Below are 20904 nucleotides of genomic sequence, written 5' to 3' on the forward strand. Positions count from 1 at the left end.
CTTTGTCCTTGGAATGTCTGGGTGAGAACAAAGCTCCAATTTTACTCCACTTAACAAGCACCATCTGCCTAGTCCAGGGGCCTGTTTATCTGTTACCTCAAAACTAGACCCAGCAGGGGATATATGGCTCCTTTTTGTTTTTAGTTTTCATGTTCTTTTTTTAAAATTGAGATATTTGTTGTTGTAGTTGTTGTTCAGTCACTAAGTCATGTCCAACTCTTTGTGACCCCATAAACTGTAGCACTCCAGGCTTCCCTTCCCTCACTATCTCCTGGAGTTTGCTCAAACTCATGTCCATTGAGTTGGTGATGTCATCCAACCATCTCATCCTCTCTCACCCCCTTCCCCTCCTGCCCTCAATCCTTCCCAGCATCAGGGTCTTTTCCAATGAGTTGGCTCTTCACATCAGGTGGCCAAAATATTGGAGTATCAGCTTCAGCATCAGTCCTTCCAATGAATATTCAGGGTTGACTTCCTTTAGGACTGACTGGTTTGATCTCCTTGCTGTCCAAGGGACTCTTAAGAGTCTTCTCCAGCACCACAGTTCGAACATCAATTCTTTGGCACTCAGCCTTCTTTATGGTCCAACTCTCACATCCATACATGACTACTGGAGAAACCATAGCTTTGACTATATGTACCTTTGTTGGCAAAATGATGTCTGCTTTTTAATACGCTGTCTAGGTTTGTCGTAGCTTTTCTTCCAAATAGCAAGCATATTTTAATTTTATGACTGCAGTCACCATCCGAAGTGATTTTGGAGCCCAAGAAAATCTGCCACTGTTTCCATTTTCTCCCCATCTATTTGCTATGAAGTGAAGGGACTGGATGCCATGATCTTTGTTTTTTGCATGGTGAATTTCAAAGCCAGCTTTTTCACTCTACTCTTTCATTCTTGTCAGGAGGCTCTTTAGTTCCTCTTTACTTTCTGCCATTAGGGTGGTGCCATCTGCATATCTGAGGTTGTTGATATTTCTCCCAGGAATCTTGGGTCCAGCTTATGGTTCATCCAGCCTGTCATTTCACATGATATACTCTGCATAGAAGTTAAATAAGCAGGATGACAATATAGCCTTGATGTATTACTTGCCCAATATTAACCAGTCCATTGTCCCATGTCTGATTCTAACTTGCTTGTCCTCCATACAGGTTTCTCAGGAGACAGGTAAGGTGGTCTGCTATTCCCATCTCTTTAAGAATTTTCCACAGTTTTTTGTAATCCACACAGTCAAAAGCTTTAGTGTAGTCAATGAAGCAGAAGTAGATGTTTCTCTGGAATTGTCTCACTTTTTCTATGATCCAGTGAATGTTGGCAATTTGGTCTCTGGTTCCTCTGCCTTTTGTAAATCCAGCTTGTACATTTGGAAGTTCTCTGTTCATATACTGTTGAAGACTAGGTTGAAGAATTTTGCACATTACTTTGCTAGCATGTGAAATATGTGCAATTGTACAGTAGTTTGAACATTCTTTGGTATTGCCCTTCTTTGGGATTGGAATGAAAACGGACAGTCTTATGTACCTCTTAATTTGTTACCCCTTTATTGCCCTCCCCTCTTTCCTCTCTGTGTTGGTAACCATGAGTTTGCTCTCTGTGAGAGAGTGAGTCTGTTTCTTTTTGTTACGTTTACTAGTTTGTTGGATTTTTTTAGATTCCACACACAAATGATATCATACAGTATTTGTCTTTATCTGATTTATTTCACTTAGCATAGTGACCTCCAAATCCATTCATTTTGTTGCAAATGGCAAAAATTGCTTTTCTATGTCTGAATAGTATTCCTTTTTATATACATGCATATGCTATATATGCATAATATATATACTAGATCTTTACGTGTATCTGTATGAAATTGTTAGTTCCTCATTTGTGTCTAACTCTTTGTGACCCCATGGACTGTAGCCTGCCAGGCTCCTCTGTCCATGGAATTCTCCAGGCAAGAATACAGGAGTGGGTTGCCATTCCCTTCTCCAGGGGATCTTCTCGACCCAGGGATCGAACCCAGGTCTCCTCTATTGCAGGCAAATTCTTTACCATCTGAAGCACCAGAGGAGCCCCTATCTATATCTGTATGTCTATATCTATATATACCGGACTTCCGTGGTAGCTCAGATGGTAAAGCGTCCGCCGACAATGCGGGAGACTCGGGTTCGATCCCTGGGTTGGGAAGATCCTCTAGAGAAGGAAATGGCTACCCACTCCTGTACTCTTGCCTGGAAAATCCCATGGACGGAGGAGCCTGGTAGGCTACAGTCCATGGGTTTGCAAAGAGTCGGACACGACTGAGCGACTTCACTTTTCACTTCGTATATGCCAGTTCAGTTGCTTCAAGGGAAACAGAAATGGATAGGAGAGTTTCTACTCTATACCATTTAGAACTTAAAATATTTAACAATGTGAGTTCATTACCTAGTTTAAAAAATTAAGTGCATTTTAAAAATTCAAAATTGTAAAATAATGAATGTACTTAATAAAGTAAATCCACCAGGAGGCAGCATTGCTCTGCCAGGAGGAAGGAAGCAGCAGATATGTGAGCTTAATCTTATTCATGGATGCTGGGGTTGTGGGTTGTTTTTTTTTCCTCCCTAATACTCTGTATTTTCTAATTTTATACAAAGACCTATACAGAAATAAAATACACTTAAGGAAAGAAGGAAGTGTCAAGCCCTGCCCCTTTTTAGCTATGTCTGTATGTATAAACTCCTGAAAGTAGGGTTACCGAGGGAGGGAGAGTGGGGCTACATTTAAAAAGTTGATAGACCTACCAGGTAGCCCTCCAGTGGTATTACCCTACACCACTCACAATGGTGAGTGTGTAGTTACAGTGTTACATCTTATTCAGTTTAAGTTCAAAATAGCTTCCCTGTTTTAATTAGTATGTATTTAGCTAAAGGGACACTAGTGATATTTTCATATATTTAAAAGTAATTTACATTTATTTTTCAGTAAACTACTTCCTTCACTCTACCAAGGGCTGGAAGTTAGTCCATGTTGTTTCCTACTTTGTGCACTGAACACATGCTGTTGAATGAATTAATGATGAGTAACTTCTAAGCTCACTTTCCTCATCTATTAAGTGGGAGTGTGTCTTCTTGTTTTCTCATGGTGGGCAGCATTGTGCCCTTCACCAGCTTTGATTTGTATATCTGAGACTGATCTATCTGTGCACCACAAGTGTTTGAAATGATTTATTATAGACATAATGAGGCTTTCTGGGGAGGCAGGGCAGGGTCCCAAACAGGTCTGAAAATGTTTTGAGAGAGTAGGGTGGGGCAACTCTCCCATTTCACTGTGGTTGTTGGGGTAGGGGATGATGTGGTGAGGTCCCATAAAAGGGCCAGGGCATGTATGGCTTGGACATCCCACAGGTGCCAAGGGAGGGTGCCCATAGTTTTCTTATGAGCTTTGAAGCTGTCAGCAGTCAAACAGCAAAAAAGAAGTGGGCCTTGGTATGACAGAACCTTATCTCTTGTTGTTTAGTCATTAAGTAGTATCTGACATTGACTCCATGGACTGTAGCATGCCTTATATCACTGAAGATTAGATGAGGTAATATACACAATAAGCCATAGAGGAAATGGTCAATAAAGATTTGCCATTATTATTGTTATTTTTGAGTCTTTCAATTCTAGCTTCATAAGAAGTTTTTTTCCCTTGTTTTTTCATTTTGAATGTAACCTTAGAATTTTTTTTTTCTACTGATCTGTTGTCACTATAGATCTCATTGTAGAGTGAGATCTATAGTGACAATATTGACAAATTTTCTTACATATCATATGGCTTACTTTGAACCATACTTACCTTGAGTCTTTGTCTCATCCCACTGAACCAAGTACAGTGCTTTGCATGGAGTCTAAGAAAGAAAATGCCTGTTTCCAGAATCCTCATATTGAACTCAGCCCAATGCTGAGTGCTTCATATATGTCATGTCAGGGAATGCTATTTGACATGAATGAAAGAGAATATCCCTGTGGTATTGGCTGGGGAGGCTGGTTGGTAAATCTGAATATGTGTATATCTGCTCCTAGATAAACACTCAACAGAAATTCTGACATATGCTCACAAGAAGACATGTATAGGAAAGCACACAGTGACTCTATTCATAACAGCCAAAACTGGGAAGTACCCAAAGATTCATTGACAGTACATAAACCAACTTGTAGTATATTCACACACTGGAATGTTGCACATCAAGGAGTATGAAAGCTACACAGTAAAACAATGAAATATGGATGAATCTTCTATAAAAATGTCAAGTGACAGAAACCAAAGACCAATCACAAAATACATATTGTGTAATTCCACTCATATGAAGCACAAAAACTAATCTTTGCTTCTTCAATCTAGGATGTTTACCCTTAAAGGGGGCACAAAGGGAGTTTTCAGGGTGCTTGGTAGTGTTCTATTTTTTTGATCTGAGTGCTGGTTACCTAGGGGGGTTCAGTTTATGAAAATTCAGGAAGTTTCACATACAAATGCGTTTCTGTGTCTAGGTTAAGCCCCTAAAAAAAAAAAAAATCCTCATAGGGAAAAATCTGAAAGGAACAAAATATTAATAGAATTCTTTGTACTTGATGAGCTAACATCCTTGAAGGTGGAGAAAGATAATAGATAATAAATACCCAAGTAAATAGTTGCTTTGGAGAAAAGGATGAGGTCTGAGTTGCAGAGTGATGTGAGCATGATGCTATTTAATGAAGTTGGTCAGAAAAGGCCCTACTGATAAAGAGCTATTTGAGCAGAAACCTGTTGGATGTAAGGGAGCAAGTCATGCAGAAAAGATTGGGGATTGAGAAGAAGGATTCCAGATGGAGGGCACAACAACTGCAAAGGCACTAAGGTGGGAGTGAGTTTTTCTGAGACTATCAAGAAGGTCACAGGCTACTTATCAATTGATTTCAGTTGTTAAGGTTTGTCAGTGGAGGATACTTGGAGAGACATTGCAGGAAGAGAGGACTTTCTGTCCTGGTTCTGCTGTGCTCTAGAGGATTTCTGCAGGGAAAGTGACTTTTTAAAAAAATGTATTTTTAATTGGAGGATAATTGCTTTACAATGCTGTTTGTTTCTGCCCTACGGCATGAGTCAGCCATAAGTATACATATGTACCCTCCTCTTAAACCTCCCTGCAACCCCGACCCCACCCCAACCCTCTAGGTTGTCACAGAGTACGAGGTTGAGCTCCTTGTGTTATATAGCAACTGCCCATCAACCATCTGTTTTACCTATGGTGATGTATATGTTTCAATGCTACTCTCTCAATTTGTCCCACTCTCTCCTTCCCCTGCTGTGTCCACAAGTCTGTTCTCTATTTCTATGTCTCTATTCCTGCCCTGCAAATAGGTTCATCAGTACCATTTTTCTAGATTCCATATATATGCGTTATATACAATATTTGTTTTTCTCTTTCTGACTTTCTTCACTCTGTATAACAGGCTCTAGTTTCATCCACCTTAGTGGAATTGACTCAAATTCATTCCTTTTCGTGGCTGAGTAATATTACATTGTATTTATGTACCACACCTTCATCCATTCTTCTGTTGGTGGACATTTAGGTTGCTTCTCTCTGACAAAAATTGTAGCAATATCTTTTTCAATCCATTTCCCTGAATGATGATAATAAAAACAAAAATAAACAAATAGGACCTACTTAAAGGCTTTTGCACAGCAAAGTCAACCATAAACAATATGAAAAGACAATGCACAGAATGGGAAAAAATATTTGCATTTCAAAAATATTTGCAAAATGATGCAACTGACAAGGGATTAGTCTCCAAAATTTACAAACAACTCATGTGGTTTAATATCATAAGAAAAAACCCAACAAAAAATGGGCAGAAGACCTAAACAGACATTTCTCCAAGGGAGACATACAGACGGCCAACAGGCACATGAAAATGATGCAAATCAAAACTACAGTGAGATACCACCTCACAGTCAGAATGGATACCATCAAAAAATAATAAATGCTGGAGATGTGGAGAGAAGGGAGCCCTCCTACACTGTCGGTGGGAATGTAAATTGGTACAGCCCCTATGGAGAACAGTATGGAGGTTCCTTAAAAACTAAAAATAGAGTTATCATATGATCCTGCAATCCCACTCTTGGGCATATATCCAGAGAAATGTGGTCTGAAAGGATATATGCACCCCATTGTTCATTGTAGCACTGTTTACAATAGCCATTTACAGTGTAATTATTGATAGGTATGTTCTTATATCAATAATCTCAGATATGCAGATGATACCACCCTTATGGCAGAAAGTGAAGAGACACTAAAGAGCCTCTTGATGAAAGTGAAAGAGGTGAAAAAACTGGTTTAAAATTCAGCATTCAAAAAACAATGGAAACAGTGACAGACTTTATTTTCTTGGGCTCCAAAATCACTGTAGATGGAGACTGCAGCCTTGAAATTAAAAGACGCTTGCTCCTTGGAAGAAAAATTATGACCAACCTAAACAATGTATTAAAAAGCAGAGACATTACTTTGCCAACAAAGGTCTGTATAGTCAAAGCTGTGGTTTTTCCAGTAGTCATGTATGGATGTGAGAGTTGAACCATAAAGAAGGCTGAACGGCAAAGAATTGATGCTTTTGAACTGTGATGTTGGAGAAGACTCCTGAGAGTCCCTTGGATAGCATGGAGATCAAACCTGTCAATCCTAAAGGAGATCAACCTTGAATATTCATTGGAAGGACTGATGCTGAAGCTGAGGCTTCAATGCTTTGGCCACCTGATGCAAAGAGCTGACTTGTTAGAAAAAACCCTGATGGTCGGAAAGATTGGAGGCCGGAGGAGAAGGGAATGACAGAGGATGAGATGATTGGATGGCATCACTGACTCAATGGACATGAGTTTGAGCAAGTTCCGGGAGATGGTGCAGGGCAGGAAAACCTGACATGCTACAGTCCGTGTGGTCACAGAGTCGGACACGACTGAGCGACTGAACAACAAATGTTCTTATTGCTATGTTGTTTAGTATTTTTTGGTTGTTTTTGTATTGAAAGGTTTTTGTTCCTTTCTTCCTCTTTTGTTTTCTTCATTTGTGATTTGATGATTATCTTCTGTGTTATTTTGGAAACTTTTCTGTTTTTTTGGTGTGTATCCATTATAGGTTTTTTGTTCATATACAACTGTATATATAAGTATATATACACATACACATATGTATATGTGATTATTTTAAGTTTATGTTCTTTCCAGTTTGAATGCATTCTTACAATCTTGCAGTTTTACTCTCCCCATAGTTAGTGTTTTTGGCATCATATTTTACATCATTTTTTGTGTGTATCCCTTAACTAACTACCTATTGTGGATATAGGTGGTTTCACTGATTTTGTCTTGTAACTTTTCTACTAAATTTATAATTGGTTGACCTTTACTGTATGTTTGCCTTTATGAATGAGATTTTTCTTTTGTAATTTTCCTTTTTTCTGATTGTGGTATTTTCTTTTCTACTTGGAGAAGTCCCTTCAATATTTCTTGTGAAGCTGGTGTAGTGTTGCTGAACTCTTTTAGCTTTGCTTGTTTGTAAAACTATAAAGTCTGAATGATAGCCTTTCTGGATAGAGTATTCATGCTTATAGGTTTCTTCCTTTCATCATTTAGAGGGATGGACCCTATAGGGAGGACTCCAAAATGGTACCAGCCAACAGTACTGTCCTTGTAGTAGAACAAACTCTCAAAAATGGTCATCATGAGCATCCCTTTCCCCAAGGGGAGTCCCAGTTGCCTCCTGCCTCTCCAGGAGGCTTTCTAAGATCAGCAAATGGGTCTGACCCAGGACCCTCATATTACTCTTTCTGACTTGGGCCTCAGAGTGTGGGATTTGTGTGCAAGATTTTGAATGAAGTCTCTGGTTCCCACAGCCCTTGCTTTCCCATACTCAAGCCCCACTGGTCTCCAATCCAGGCTTCTGGGAGCTCATCTTTCTGCTTCAGGACCTCCAGACTAGGGAGCTAGATGTTGGCCTCACACCCCTTGCTCTTTGGGGGAAACCCCTCCAATTGTGGTTATCCTTCTGTTTGGGGTTACCTACCCAGGTGGGTGGGTCTTGACTGTACTGCATCTCCACCCCTTCTTTCCCTTCTAACTGTAGTTCCTTCTTTGTGTCTTTAGTTATAGAAAGTCTTTCCTGCTATTTTTCAGGTCATTCTCATAAAGAGTAAATAGTTGTATTTTTGGTGTGCTCATAGGACAAGGTAATCTCAGGGTCTTCCTACTCCATGATTTTGGCCACATTTTGAATAATTCCAAGGTTTTTGACCTGAAAAGCTGGAAAGAAGGAGGTTCCACTAACAGTGGGAAAGGACAGGAGTCAGAGATTCAGTTTGGATGTGTTATGTTAGACACAAAAATTGAGAAACATTTATTTAACAACATCTACCAAGCCTTGACATGAACAATGGAAATTCATGGCATATTAGCTGTTCTCCCACTACCCACCACCACCACCTCTGTAGTCCTACAAGGACATGGTAGGCCATGAGGACTAATGAAAGGGACAGACTTTATGGGAGAAGAGTACAGAACCACTTGCCAGGGTGGTTGTAAAAATCAACAGTGACATCAGTGGCAAATGATTAGAGAAGGCTAACAGCACAGCTAACCTAAGGTCTCTGTAATGGTTGGGGCAAGCAACAGACAGATAAACCAGCCAGAAATTTAACAAGGGAGATTTAGGAAGGAGTCAACCAGAGTGGATCTTTGTAAGATCTCTGCTTAATTCCTGGTGGCTGTGCTCATGCTCACGGCTGTGAGCACCTAAGGAGAGACCAGAGAGGACACCAGCCAGCTACTCCTTCCTTGTTGGAGGTGAGGTAGTGTAAACACAGAGCATAAAATGTGGACCCCACTTGAAAGTTGCTTGAACTTTAAACGTGTTCTCTGAACCACTCACAGATCCATCAGCAAAGAATGGGTGTCTTACTGGCTTAAGATGCTTTCAGCACAACCTCTGACTAATCACATGTTGTCCAAGAGTGACCTCTAGGAAGTCAGGCTTAAAAGTAAAAGCAAGAATTAAAAAGAACCCTAAGTAGAGACATCATCCAGCACACAATGTAAGGGAAATAGATTTCATGGAGTTAATCCAAGCAAACAAATCCAGGACACACAAAAGCACTATTAACAACCACCCCTCCTGTGGGATTAGAATTCTGAGTTGCAATAAAATGTCCAATCTTCAACAGAAAGTATAAGATATGCAACACACACATACACACATACTCACACCCAGAAAAGTGTGACTCCCACAGAGAAGAAAGCAGTCAATAACACAACCTCTTTGGGGGCCCAGATGTTAGACTTAGCAGAACAAGACTTCAAAGCAGCTATTATCATTATGTTCACCTAACAAATCTGTAGAACATCCAGCAAAAACAGAACACACATTCTTCTCAAGCACACGTGGAACATTCTCAAGGATAGACTAAATGCCAGACAACAAAAGAAACCTCAATCAATTATTTTTCAGATTAAACTTTTTATTTTGCGGTAAGTATAGATTTACATGCATTTGTAAGAAGCAACATGGAGAGATCCCACATATTCTTTATCTAGTTTCCCCTAGTGGTAACATCTGGCAAAACATCTTGTATGGTATCACAACCAGGATATTAACGATGCATCAAGAGAGAGAATATCCCATCACAAGGATCCTTGTTATGCGCTTTTATACCCACATTCTTTCTCCTTCAACTACCTCCTTAACCTTTGGCAACCACTAATCTGTTCTCTATTTCTACGATTTTGTCGCTTCAAGAATGTTACATACTGTTGGCTCTCTGCATCTATGGGTTCCACTTTCATGGATTCAACCAACCATGGACTGACATTCTGCAACTGGCTGAATTCATGGATGCAGAATCACTGGATGAATACAATTGACAGTACTGTGTTGTTTTGTATAAGGGACTTGAGTATCCTTGGATTCTGGTGTCTGAGAAGGTCCTGGAACCAATCCCTATAGATATTGAGGGATGATTGTACATGGGATCAGATAGCAGGTGACATTTTAGAATTGACTTTTTTCACTCAGCATGGTTCTAGGAGATTCTTCCAGGTGTTGCGTGTATCAGGTCTGTTCTTTTTTATTGTTAAGTAGTATTCCACAGTATGGGTGTACCACAGTTTAACTACTCACCAGCTGAAAGACATCTAGGTTGCTTTCCATTTGGGTCTGCTACAAATCAAGCTGCTATAAACATTTATGTACAGGTCTTTATGTGGTCACATTTTTCGTTTCTTGGAATAAGTGCCAAGAGTACAATTGTTGGGTTATGTCAGTTGCATGTTTTTTTTTTTTTTTAAATTTTTATTTATTTATTTATTTATTTTTGTCATACATTGATATGAATCAGCCAGTTGCATGTTTTTTAAAAAAGTTTTTTTTTTTAATTGCCAAACTATTTTACAAAGTAGCTGTAACATTTCATTTACCCCAGCAATGTAAAGAGTTATCATGTTCCTCAGTATCCTTGCCGACATTTGGCATTGTCACTATTTTTAAAGCCATTTTGTTGGTATGTAGTGCTATCTCTTTGTGGTTTTAATGTGTAATTTCCTAATGTCTAATAACATTAATATATTTTCAGTGCTTGTTTGCCATCTTTATCCTATTCAAGGAAAAGTTTATGTATATTTCACGTGTTCTTAGAGAGGTTTTTGCTATTCCTTACATATTCTAAATGCTAGTTCTCTGTCAGATACATGGTTTGCAAACATTTTCTCCCAGTGTGTAGCTTGTCTTTTCATTCTCTTAACAGAATCTTTTTGTAGAGCAAATGTTTGATTTTTGATGAAGTCTAATTTATCAGTTTTTCTTCTTGGAATTTTGATAGGAATTGCATTAAACCTGTATATCAGTTTGAGTAGAACTGACTTTTTAATTATGTTGAGGCTTTCAATTTATGAACATGGTATGTCTCTCCATTTATTTGGGTCTTCTTTGATTTCTTTCACCAACATTTTTATAGTTTTCAGCATATAAATACATATGTTTTGGTAACTTTACATCTAAATTTTTTTAGTGATTATAAATATATTTTAAATTTTAGTTTGGATTAGTCACTGATGGTACATAGAAATACATTTGATTAAGGAATTGGCTCACACAACTATGGAGGCTGACAGATCATATATATATCCTATTGATATATATATATATACCCTATATATATATATATATCAGAATCAATAGGATATCTATATATCCTATATATATATCAGAATCAATAGGATATCTATATATCCTATATATATATATCAGAATCAATAGGATATATATACATATCCTATTGATATATATATCCTATTGATATATATATATCCTATATATATATATATCCTATTGATTTTGTTTCTGCAGAGAACCCTGACTAACATGAGCATCACCACCACCACAATCACCCCTCTGCCTTTTTTGCTTCAATTTAAGAAAAAGTCATAAATTGGAGGGAAGGGACTGACTACACAGGGGCATGTAACAATTTGGGGGAGATAAAAAAAGAGTCTGATTACCCACTCTGCGGGACCAATAGATAGAATGCCAGGCATCTTTCTGAGGGACAGCCTTTTAGGCCTACTGAAAGGATGACACGGACGAGAAGCTATTGAAGTGGTCAGGTTCAAGGTACTGGCCTCTGAATCCCCTCTTGTTGGTTGCTATACAGGAACTGAAGATCAGGGGCACTGACCAATGTTAAAAGGAAGGTATTGAGCTGCAAGACACTTTGGATGTATTGGCTTCCACTTTGTCCTTTGAACACATCATGCTTATTTCCACCTCTACCTCACTGCCTGTGTGAGTCAAGGTTCTTGGTTGCAACCAATAAAAACAAAAACAAAAACTGACTCTTGTTGACTTAGGCAAGAGGCAATGGAGTTGAAATTATGTATAGAGAGGATGCTAACAGACCAGACATAGGGAAATATGGGATTCCATGAGTATCCACAGAATTAAAAAGCAGGCAGCAGGTAACAGTATGGCAGACTATATATTTCCAAAAATATCTACAGCAGTATTTCCAATCCTATAAGCTCTACCAGAATCTTTCCACTTCTTATCATGAATGGGGTCTACTTCTCCTCCCCTTGAACCAAGAGTAACTTTGTAACTTCTTTGATGAATAGAATGTGGCAGAGTGACACTGTTGACCCCCAGTCCTAGGTCATAAGGGCAATATGGCTTCCATCTGACTCTTTCATGAGGTTCTCCCCCTTGAAACCCAGCCACCATGTTGTGAGGAAGCCCAGGCTTATGTGGAGAGGTAGTAGGTACATATTTTGGCCCATAGCCCCAGCTTAGGGTCAGTCAACAGCCAGCATTGACCACCAGAAAGGTAAGTAAACAAACCTTCAAATGATCCCAGACCTAGGTTTTGCACAGCCCCAGCTTCACTAGGTTGAGCAGAGGTGGCTATCTCTACCAAGCCCTGCCCAAATGGCAGGTTCATGAGAAAAATAATTATGGTCATTATTTTAAGCCTTTATGGGTTGGTTTGTTACACAGTGACTGGTAATAGGAACATTCACAACCATGTCATAGCAGAAATCACATGGTTATGACACTGCCCAGGGCTCTACCACCATTAAATAAATTAGTATGTGTACTTGAAACAGTTTCTGGCATGTAAGGAACTCTCCAGGAAACACACTCATTTAGGTTTTGATCATTATCTTTATTTTTATCATCAAAATTTCAGCTTATATGTCACTTCCTCAGAGAATCTTTCTCTGATGCCATTATCTCCCCACCATCTGGGGACAGATGGCCTTCAGTTTTATTTATTTGTTTTTTGTCATGTGTCACTAAATTTAGTTAGCTTATTTACTCACAAATTTGCTTATTTACCTGTGTCTCTCACTTTACTTTTTATACTTTAAAAAATGTGATTGAATACCTCTGTTTACCAGTTGGAAGGTAATCCCCTTAGTGCAGGGAACTTGGGATCTCACCACTCTCCTTGGGTTGAGCAGACTGCAGGGTGGTGGACAGGCAGATGTGCTATCCAGATCATCCATCAGTGGAGGACTTCTTTGCCCAAATGCTAGAAGTGCTGTCTGCAGACAACCTTCAGCTGTCGGCCACTTTCAGAGTTGGCCTTAGCTGTAGAGCTGCCCAAAGTCATGCTCATTTTGGGTCAAATTGGTGGCAGATGGTGGCAGATAAAAAGGCCCAGCCATCTCAGCTAAAGCTGGGATAACTCTGACAGGTCATTCTAGCTCTAGAGCTGCCCATGAATGCACCCAGGCTGTCACTAGGCCTGCATCATGGGTTGATTTCTCCTCTGGTCTCTTCTCCTCCTTCCAACCCCCTCCATGAGGTTGATCCCTAGGTCACCGGTCAGTCAACACCATGCACCCTAAGTTCTATCTCAGAGTCAGCTTCCTGGGAGGCTCAGTCTAGGACAGCTGAGCTTAAGGGAGATGGGCAGTTGGTGTTTGCATGGAGATTGAGGTATCTGGGGGCCCCATAAGAGGAGACCATCTTGGATGACACGTGGAGCCTCCCTGCTGACAGGACTGTCTTTTGTAGTAAGAGTGGGAGCTGATCTTCTGCCCTGGTGGCAGGTGTTCAGCAGAGCTCCTTCTGTTCTTGGCAAACATGTAAGAGAAGTGAATGCACAGGGTGGAGGAGAGAGCCCTGGTTGGCTGCCAGGCTTTTATATTTATTCCCGGAGAAGTGGGCTGTGAGTGCACACTCTCACAGAACAACAGAGCTGGAAGGATCCAGGACTTCACCATGCTTCTCAAATATTTCTTCCCAAGTACCTCAAAGGGAAAGGAAGGTGAACTCAGACCCCTGGTGCAAGAAGACAGGTCATGTTTGCTAAATGACATCAAATATACTGAAGGGGTACGTGGGTCCCCATTTGAGAAGCTTGGATCTGGATGAGAAATCCAAAGCCAAGGCCTTAGAGCTCAATCTGGCTGGGGTCTGATGGAGGTCAGGACTTGGAATGAGGCTGGATCAGGGCTTAATATGGGATCAGAGTTCTGTTTGGGACCAGGATTCAGCCTGGGTTCAGGAGTTTATCACAGGTCAGGATTAGAGCTGTCTGGGACTAGGATTGTCTGGGGCTAGGTCAGGGTTTGATCTAGGGTTAATCAAGTCATGGTTTAGCTGTGGTAGGAGCCAGGACTCAATGTGAAGCCAAGATCTAGGATTCATTCTAGCATCAGGGTCTAACCCAGTCTAACCAATCATGACTAGTGATGGTTCCATCTAAGGTCATGAGCACAAGCTGGAACCTCATCTGAATTCCTTGCGAGGCCTGCTCAGGGCTTGGCCTCAGTCCAGGTATGGGCTTGATCTTAGGCTGAATGTAACCTGGCATCAGGACTCAGTCCTGAAGCAAGCAGCTAAGCCAGCCTGTTGTTCTGCAACAGAGTCAGCAAATCACAACCTGTGGGCCAAACTTAGCATGCCACCTGTTTTTATAAATACAGTTTTATTGCAACACATTCACACTTATTTGTCTACCTCTTGCTTATGGCTGCTTGCACACTGTGAACAGTAGAGTGAAGTAGTTGAAACAGAGATCATATGGCCTGAAAAGTCCCAGATATTCACTATCTGGTCCTTGACAGTAAAAGCTTGCCAACCCCTGATCTAAGGGCTTGGAGGCCTCTCTGGCATGAGAAAGCTAGAACATGCCCTAACTCAGTGTTGAGAGCCTCCCTAAAGGTTATGGCGGTGTTTAAGAGACCACTCAAAGGACCATGGAGGCCTGAGCCATGGTCCCCACAGCCAGCTGACTAAGGTTTTGCAGTCTTGAAATCCCTGTTTGGCCTTTCTCCATGAAGGGCGCTGCCAGGGTGTTGCCCTACCACCTGACAGGTAATCCCTACCTGTACATTTTTCTTTGCAGCTTCCAAAGTAGCATTTCCATCCACACTCTCCCTTGGGCCATCTCTCAATGTCCCCACCTATCCAACCTCTGACCATGGTGCTCTCATTGGCTGCTGGGGTGTCTTCTGCTTTCAGATGGAGCTGGAAGGACCTGGTCAGTTTTGTCCCAGTGAAGCACTACCTTGGCCCAGCTGAGAGTGCAAAGGGGTTGAACTAGAGACATGACTAGCTGGCAGGTACCCCCATCACCTTCAGCTACTTTCCCTTCTTCAAACACACATGGACATGCTAGCTCCAGAGCTGCCTGTGGGTACAACCAGGCTGTCACTGGGCCTGTATCATGGGTTGATATCTCCTTCCTCCTCCATCCCCTTCCCTTCCATGAGGGTTGATCCCAAGGTCACCCTTCAGTCAACACCCAGCATCCTAAGCCCCATCTCAGAGTCAGTTTCCTGGGAAGCTCAACGTGTGACAGTTGAACTTAAGTTGGTGTTTGCTGGCAGAATGAAGTGTCTAGTGCCCCCAGCTCCCAAGGCCCCTTCCTGTTGCTCAATCTTAAGGAAACAGCTGCCTCCTCTGAACCTCCACCTACCTTTCTTATATGGGTTGTTATTTAGTTGCTAAGTTGTGTCTGACTCTTTTGCAACCCCATGGACTGTAGCCCACCAGGCTATTCCCAGGCTATTTCCCAGGCAAGACTACTGGAGAGGGTTGCCATTTCCTCCTCTAGGGGATCTTCTTGACTTAGGGATAGAATTCATGTCTCTTGTGTTGTAGGTGGATTCTTTACACTGAGCCACTCTACGGATCAGCATTTAAAACCTCTGGATGGTTTGGAGAGGAGTCCTGGAATTTAGGACCTGTTTCATTAAAATGTACCCACTCATCTGGATTCGCCAAGCTGTCCCTGTGCTGAGTGGAATCATCAGAGAGATGTCTTCATAAGTCTTTGGTCACTAAGACCACCCATCAGACACTGTTTATGTGTTTGTCTGACCACCTTTCTGCAAAGACCCACTACACGAATCGTTCTCACCCAAATCATGCCCAGGAGGTGTCTCACTGCAGATGTGCCTGTTTTTTTGTTGCTCAGATTACTTAAATTATATGCTTAGTTACAATTCCTTGGCTATCTAGAGCATTTTGGAGCCGATTTCCGTGTCTGATGCAGTCATCTTCAGGGCCTGGTGGTGTACTCTCTAGTCCTCATCCTAGTAGTTCCTGTTTTGCTTTGACACTAAGAGAGTATGCAGTTGTGTGCAGGGGAAGCTGCTGGGGAGTTTTTCAAAGTCAACACTATAGTTCCAAAGAAGTAAATAAACAGTGTACTGAGCTGGTCATATGTGACTATAGCTAGATTAGATTTGGGGCTCTATCCCCCAACACTCGATGATCCCTCCTCTATCTTCAGCTTCTTTCAGGCAACAGTAACCCTCCCCCCGGCCACCAGCTGCTGGGCCTGTGTCTTCACTGAGGGAAATTCTCACATCACCTTAAGCCCAACGTTTTTCAGGAACATGACTTTGGGGTACAATTTTGCTGGTGTAAATGGTGTGTACACGGGCTTCAGATCTGCCTTGAGCTCATCCCATGGTCATAAGCAAGGTTCTCTCCTCTGTGTAGGATGGAAGTGTTGAGGGATGTTTAGGTGTCAGTGCCAACACTTCTGGGTTCTCTTTCAGAGCTAGGAGGAGTTTCTGGATCTGGCTGTGGTCAGAGCACTGAAGTGTCGAGAGACAAGCAATGAGAGCACAGGGATCAGCCAGGCTGATGGTGAGCTGGCAGGAGATGGCACATCTGGCTGGGCCAAGGTTACTGTGACACTCAATTCATCAGTCTCCCAGCAACAAGCGTGATGAGATGGAGGTGGGAGACCCAAAGTTTAAGGGTTACTGAGTCTAACACCTCATTTTACAGATGAGGAAAATGAGACTTAGGAAGGGAGGGACTTGCCCAAGTTCACAGAGCAAGGCAGAAGCTGAAGCAGGACTGGAATCCAGGCCTCCTGACTCCCATATGGGAAGGGCAGAGAAGTGGACAGGAGAGGAATAGGGACCTTCTCCTCCTTTCTCAGCCCTTCATGCCTGTCATTTAGCTGTGGCCACGTGGACGATCACAAAGCCCTTGATGTCCGGGAAGTGGGGACTGACGAAGTCTACCTGCAGCTGCCGTGGGCCGCTCTTGAAGGGGGTGATCTTGAATTGGACCGAGGCCTTCTCTTGGGGCTCCAAGCTGGGCACACTGGGGAAGGAAGATGGGAGAAAGGCAGACCATCAGTCATGTCTCCTTCCTGAGCCTGTTCTGCCAGTCCATGGCACTCCAGAGCCCTCAGGATCAAGGTCATACCTTGTGGCTTGACATTCAAGCCTTTCCATATGCTTTCAGCTTAGTCATCCCTTCTACTACTTCTCACTTATTTCAACCAGTCAGGCTAGTCTCCTCCCTGTTCCCTGAACATACCTTACACTTACCCTCCTCTAGGCTTTTGGATGGATTGTTCCTCCTACCTAGGGTGCCCTCCCCATTCCAATTACATCCAACGCCCAGATTAACTTTTTCTTCTTCCAGGAGACCTTCCCTAACAATACCAGCCATGGAGACCTTTGACTGGGAAGATCTCCACCATTCTTGATACCTGAAAAGTTCCCCAAGTCATCATTTAAGGCCCAGTTTAAAGATTAGTTCCACTGGGGATTTCCCCTGGTCCCACCCCACTCCCACTCAAAGGCTGCCTCTGAGCCCCTAGACTTTGGGGAATCCATCCTTCTGCACAAATCACACTGTCTTCATGTGAAGGGCCATATGTTGCTAGAGTCCTTCTCCAGGCAGAACTCCATCTGTTCATCTTGGTGTTTCCAGCAGTTGACATATGGGTCAGGGTACAGGAACATATGAGTGTGACTGAGTGAATGAATGAAAGAATGAATGAGTAAATGAATGACTGAGAATGAATAAGCAAATAAGTGAGTACATGGATAACTGAATATGTGTGAATGAGTGAATGAATGCATAAATGAATGAGTGAATGAATAGGTAAATAAGTGAGCAAATTAAAGAAATAATATGGATGAATGAACCAGTCAAAACTGAGTTGAGTAGATAAATGAATGAATGAGTGAAAACATGAATAGAAGAGTGAATTAGTGAGTGAAGGAGAGAGTAAATGAATAGGAGTGAGTAAATGATAAATAAATGGATAAATGAGAGAAAATATGAATGTGAATGAGTGGATTAGTTACATGATTGAATAAGTTAAATGATTAAATAAATAAATGAAGAAATGAAAAACTAATGTGTCTAGGCAGTGGGCTGGTTTCTCCCTCCTCCCCTTGCTGGCAGTGTCTTTATGGCTCATTTCATAAGGAAGGCGGCCCTCCCACCCCAGGCTGACACTTACTCGATGCTGAGCTGTCCCTGGAGAAGGCCACTGCCCTCCACCATTAGCATACAGTCTTTCACTCTCTCCGAGAGAGGGTTAAGCACCATCACTTCCACTGCAACTGCCACCCCCACCACGGCTGGGCCAAGCACCTAGAGGGACAATATCCATAAGTTATACTCCCTCCTCCGCATTCTCACAGGAAACCCATGATCCTGGCTGGGTCAGGGAATGGGGAGTTAAACTTGTCTATCCTTTGCTTCTACATACCCCATCACTGAGACCTATCAGTATATCCACCCCCCTCCATTCATACCACTTGTCACCATCCTTGAGAGCTGAAGCTAGAGCTAAAAGCACAAATCCCCAGCCTCTGATGCCCTCCTTCAGATCTGCAGGAGGCCTGCCAGGAACAGGTGGCAGATTCAGACAGTAGTCACCTTGATGGTAATGAAGTCCTCCAGAGTAATGTCCTTCTCCACCAGGAGCTTCTCTCCTTTGGTCACAAGGCACATGGCAGCCAACAGGATCTTCTTGTCCTCTGTCAGGTCTTCCTTATATTGAGAATAAGATATTGCAATTGGGATCTTTTTCTCTGGAAGGGAAAGCAGAGGAATTGGGAGTCCAGTGTTCTTTTTCAAAGAACCCAGAAGAGGAAGGGAAGGTTCAATTCATAGTTACACTCTCTATGAACCTTGCAACCAATGTGAGATAGTCATTATTATCATCAGTTCACAGATCAAGAAACCTAAGGCTCAGAGAGGGTAATTCCTTGTCCAGTGTCACATAGCAAGTACATCAAGGAGCCAGGATAAGGTAGGATTCAAATTCAGGCCAGTCAGCTACCGTGACACCAGACTGTCTCTCTAAGAGCTTCTGGAGATGTGTTTAAAATTCCCCCAATCATTTCAAATGGAGATATCACAATCCATCAATGATTCATCCATCAGGAATTCACTCACTGTTCAATGAGCACATACTATGTCCCAGGTGCAGAGAAGAAGGAGGCCAAAGGCCTCCCTCAAGCTTCCTACTCAATGAGGAGGCCAACTCCATACAGCTTCTCTAAATTCTCTCTCCCCATTAAGGCCCAGTTCTAGTCAGGCCCACCAACTGCAGAAAGCCTTCACTGATTCACTTACCCAAAGATCCTGTGCCCTCTGCCTTTGGAGCACCTATGGTTCTGACCAATTCTATGTCTTTCTCATCAGCCACAAACTCCCTGCTTATGTAATCTCTTCTTTTGAGCATGTGTCACACAGGCCATAGGTGACTGTTAGTCATATATATATCTGATGACTGTATATTTTTTCTTTAAGGCACAGCACATTCTTTCCAGTTTGCCTAAACTCTACCATCCCCTACTACTTTATCACCACCGTTTCCTTTATATCTGTTTCCTTCCTGTCCCCAAGGGCGTCTGAGTATTCACCCTGTGGGAAAGATCCATATATGTTTCAAACTCTCTGTTCCTCAGAGCTTTGCATATAATACATGCTTCTTGAATGATCCATGAGTCAAAGTTCTACCTTATTTTAACTGGTTCTCTAAGTCTAGCAGGTTCTACCAGGAGAACCTGTACTACAACAATAATAATAATTTTAAAAGTTAAATTTTACTGAGAGATTAAATTGTGCTAGGGACTTTCAAGTGCATTCATGGATTATCTCATTTAATCCTCACAACAATTGCACGAGCAAGTATTATTATCCCCATCTTATAATAATATCAACAATACTGATGATCACTACCATAAATTAAATGTTCTTTAGTGGTAGGAATTGTGAGAAATACTTTATATATGTTATATCATTTGTTCCTCGTATGGTAAAGATGAGTGGTTCTCAAAGTGTGGTCCTGGGGCCAGCAGCATCAGCATCTCTAGGGAACTTATTAGAAGTGCAGATTTTAAAGCTCCAGAGTAAAGAATCACCAGATGCTCCCAATTATTCACATGAAGAGAGCTTTGGACATTAGTTCAGACCATGGGAGAAGGGAAGAGAAAGACTGTTCCATACAATATTCAGAACAGAGCTTCGTTAAGTTCTCTGGGTCATGAACTCCACTGGCAATCTAATAAAAGCTGAGACTCTTTTCATTAACAAACATCAACAGTCCCATCAACCATTAGATATAACTGATAACTATAGACTACTTCATCCAACAAGAGCAGAATACACATCCTTCTCAAGTTCATACTGAATGTTCCCCAAGAATGATCACATTGTGGGCTACGAATAACACACGAACAAATTTTAAAGAATAAAAATTATACAGTGTATCCTCTCAGACCCCAATAGAATTAAACTTGATATCAGTAACAGAAAGATAGCTGGATGACTCCAAAATATTTGGAGATTAAGCCACACACTTCTAAATGACACTTAGGTCAAAGAACATACCTCAAAAAATTTAAAAACATTTTTAACTAAATGAAAATGTAACAAATTGGGGAATGCAGCAAAGCATTGCTTATATAGAAATTTGTAGCACTGACTACAGATATTAAAAAAGAAGAAAGACCTAAAATCAACAAATCTGAAATCTCCATCTTAAGAAATTAGAAAAAGAAGAGCAAACTAAATCCAAAGTTATCCAAAAAAAAAAAAAAAGAAATAAAATTTAGAAAAAATTTAAGTCAGAAATCAATAAAATTGAAAACAAGAAATCAAAAGA

The 20904-nt window shown here is 41.5% G+C and overlaps 1 protein-coding gene across 2 annotated transcripts in view; it reads right to left on the reverse strand.

The window, feature by feature from the left end:
* Positions 1-16646: 16646 nt before the first annotated feature.
* The window catches only part of TGM6 (transglutaminase 6), a 39551-nt gene continuing 35293 nt past the window's right edge, over positions 16647-20904 (reverse strand). For both annotated transcript variants that reach the window (XM_043885047.1, XM_043885046.1), the window contains 3 exons: positions 18669-18823; positions 18247-18380; positions 16647-17090 (listed from right to left, as the gene is read on the reverse strand). In XM_043885047.1, the coding sequence (XP_043740982.1) occupies positions 16937-17090; positions 18247-18380; positions 18669-18823 (443 nt within the window). In that variant the 3' untranslated portion in view covers positions 16647-16936. The remainder of the gene's footprint in view (positions 17091-18246; positions 18381-18668; positions 18824-20904) is intronic.

This window comes from Cervus elaphus, chromosome 23 (assembly GCF_910594005.1).
Source record: "Cervus elaphus chromosome 23, mCerEla1.1, whole genome shotgun sequence".
Classification (NCBI taxonomy): domain Eukaryota; kingdom Metazoa; phylum Chordata; class Mammalia; order Artiodactyla; family Cervidae; genus Cervus; species Cervus elaphus.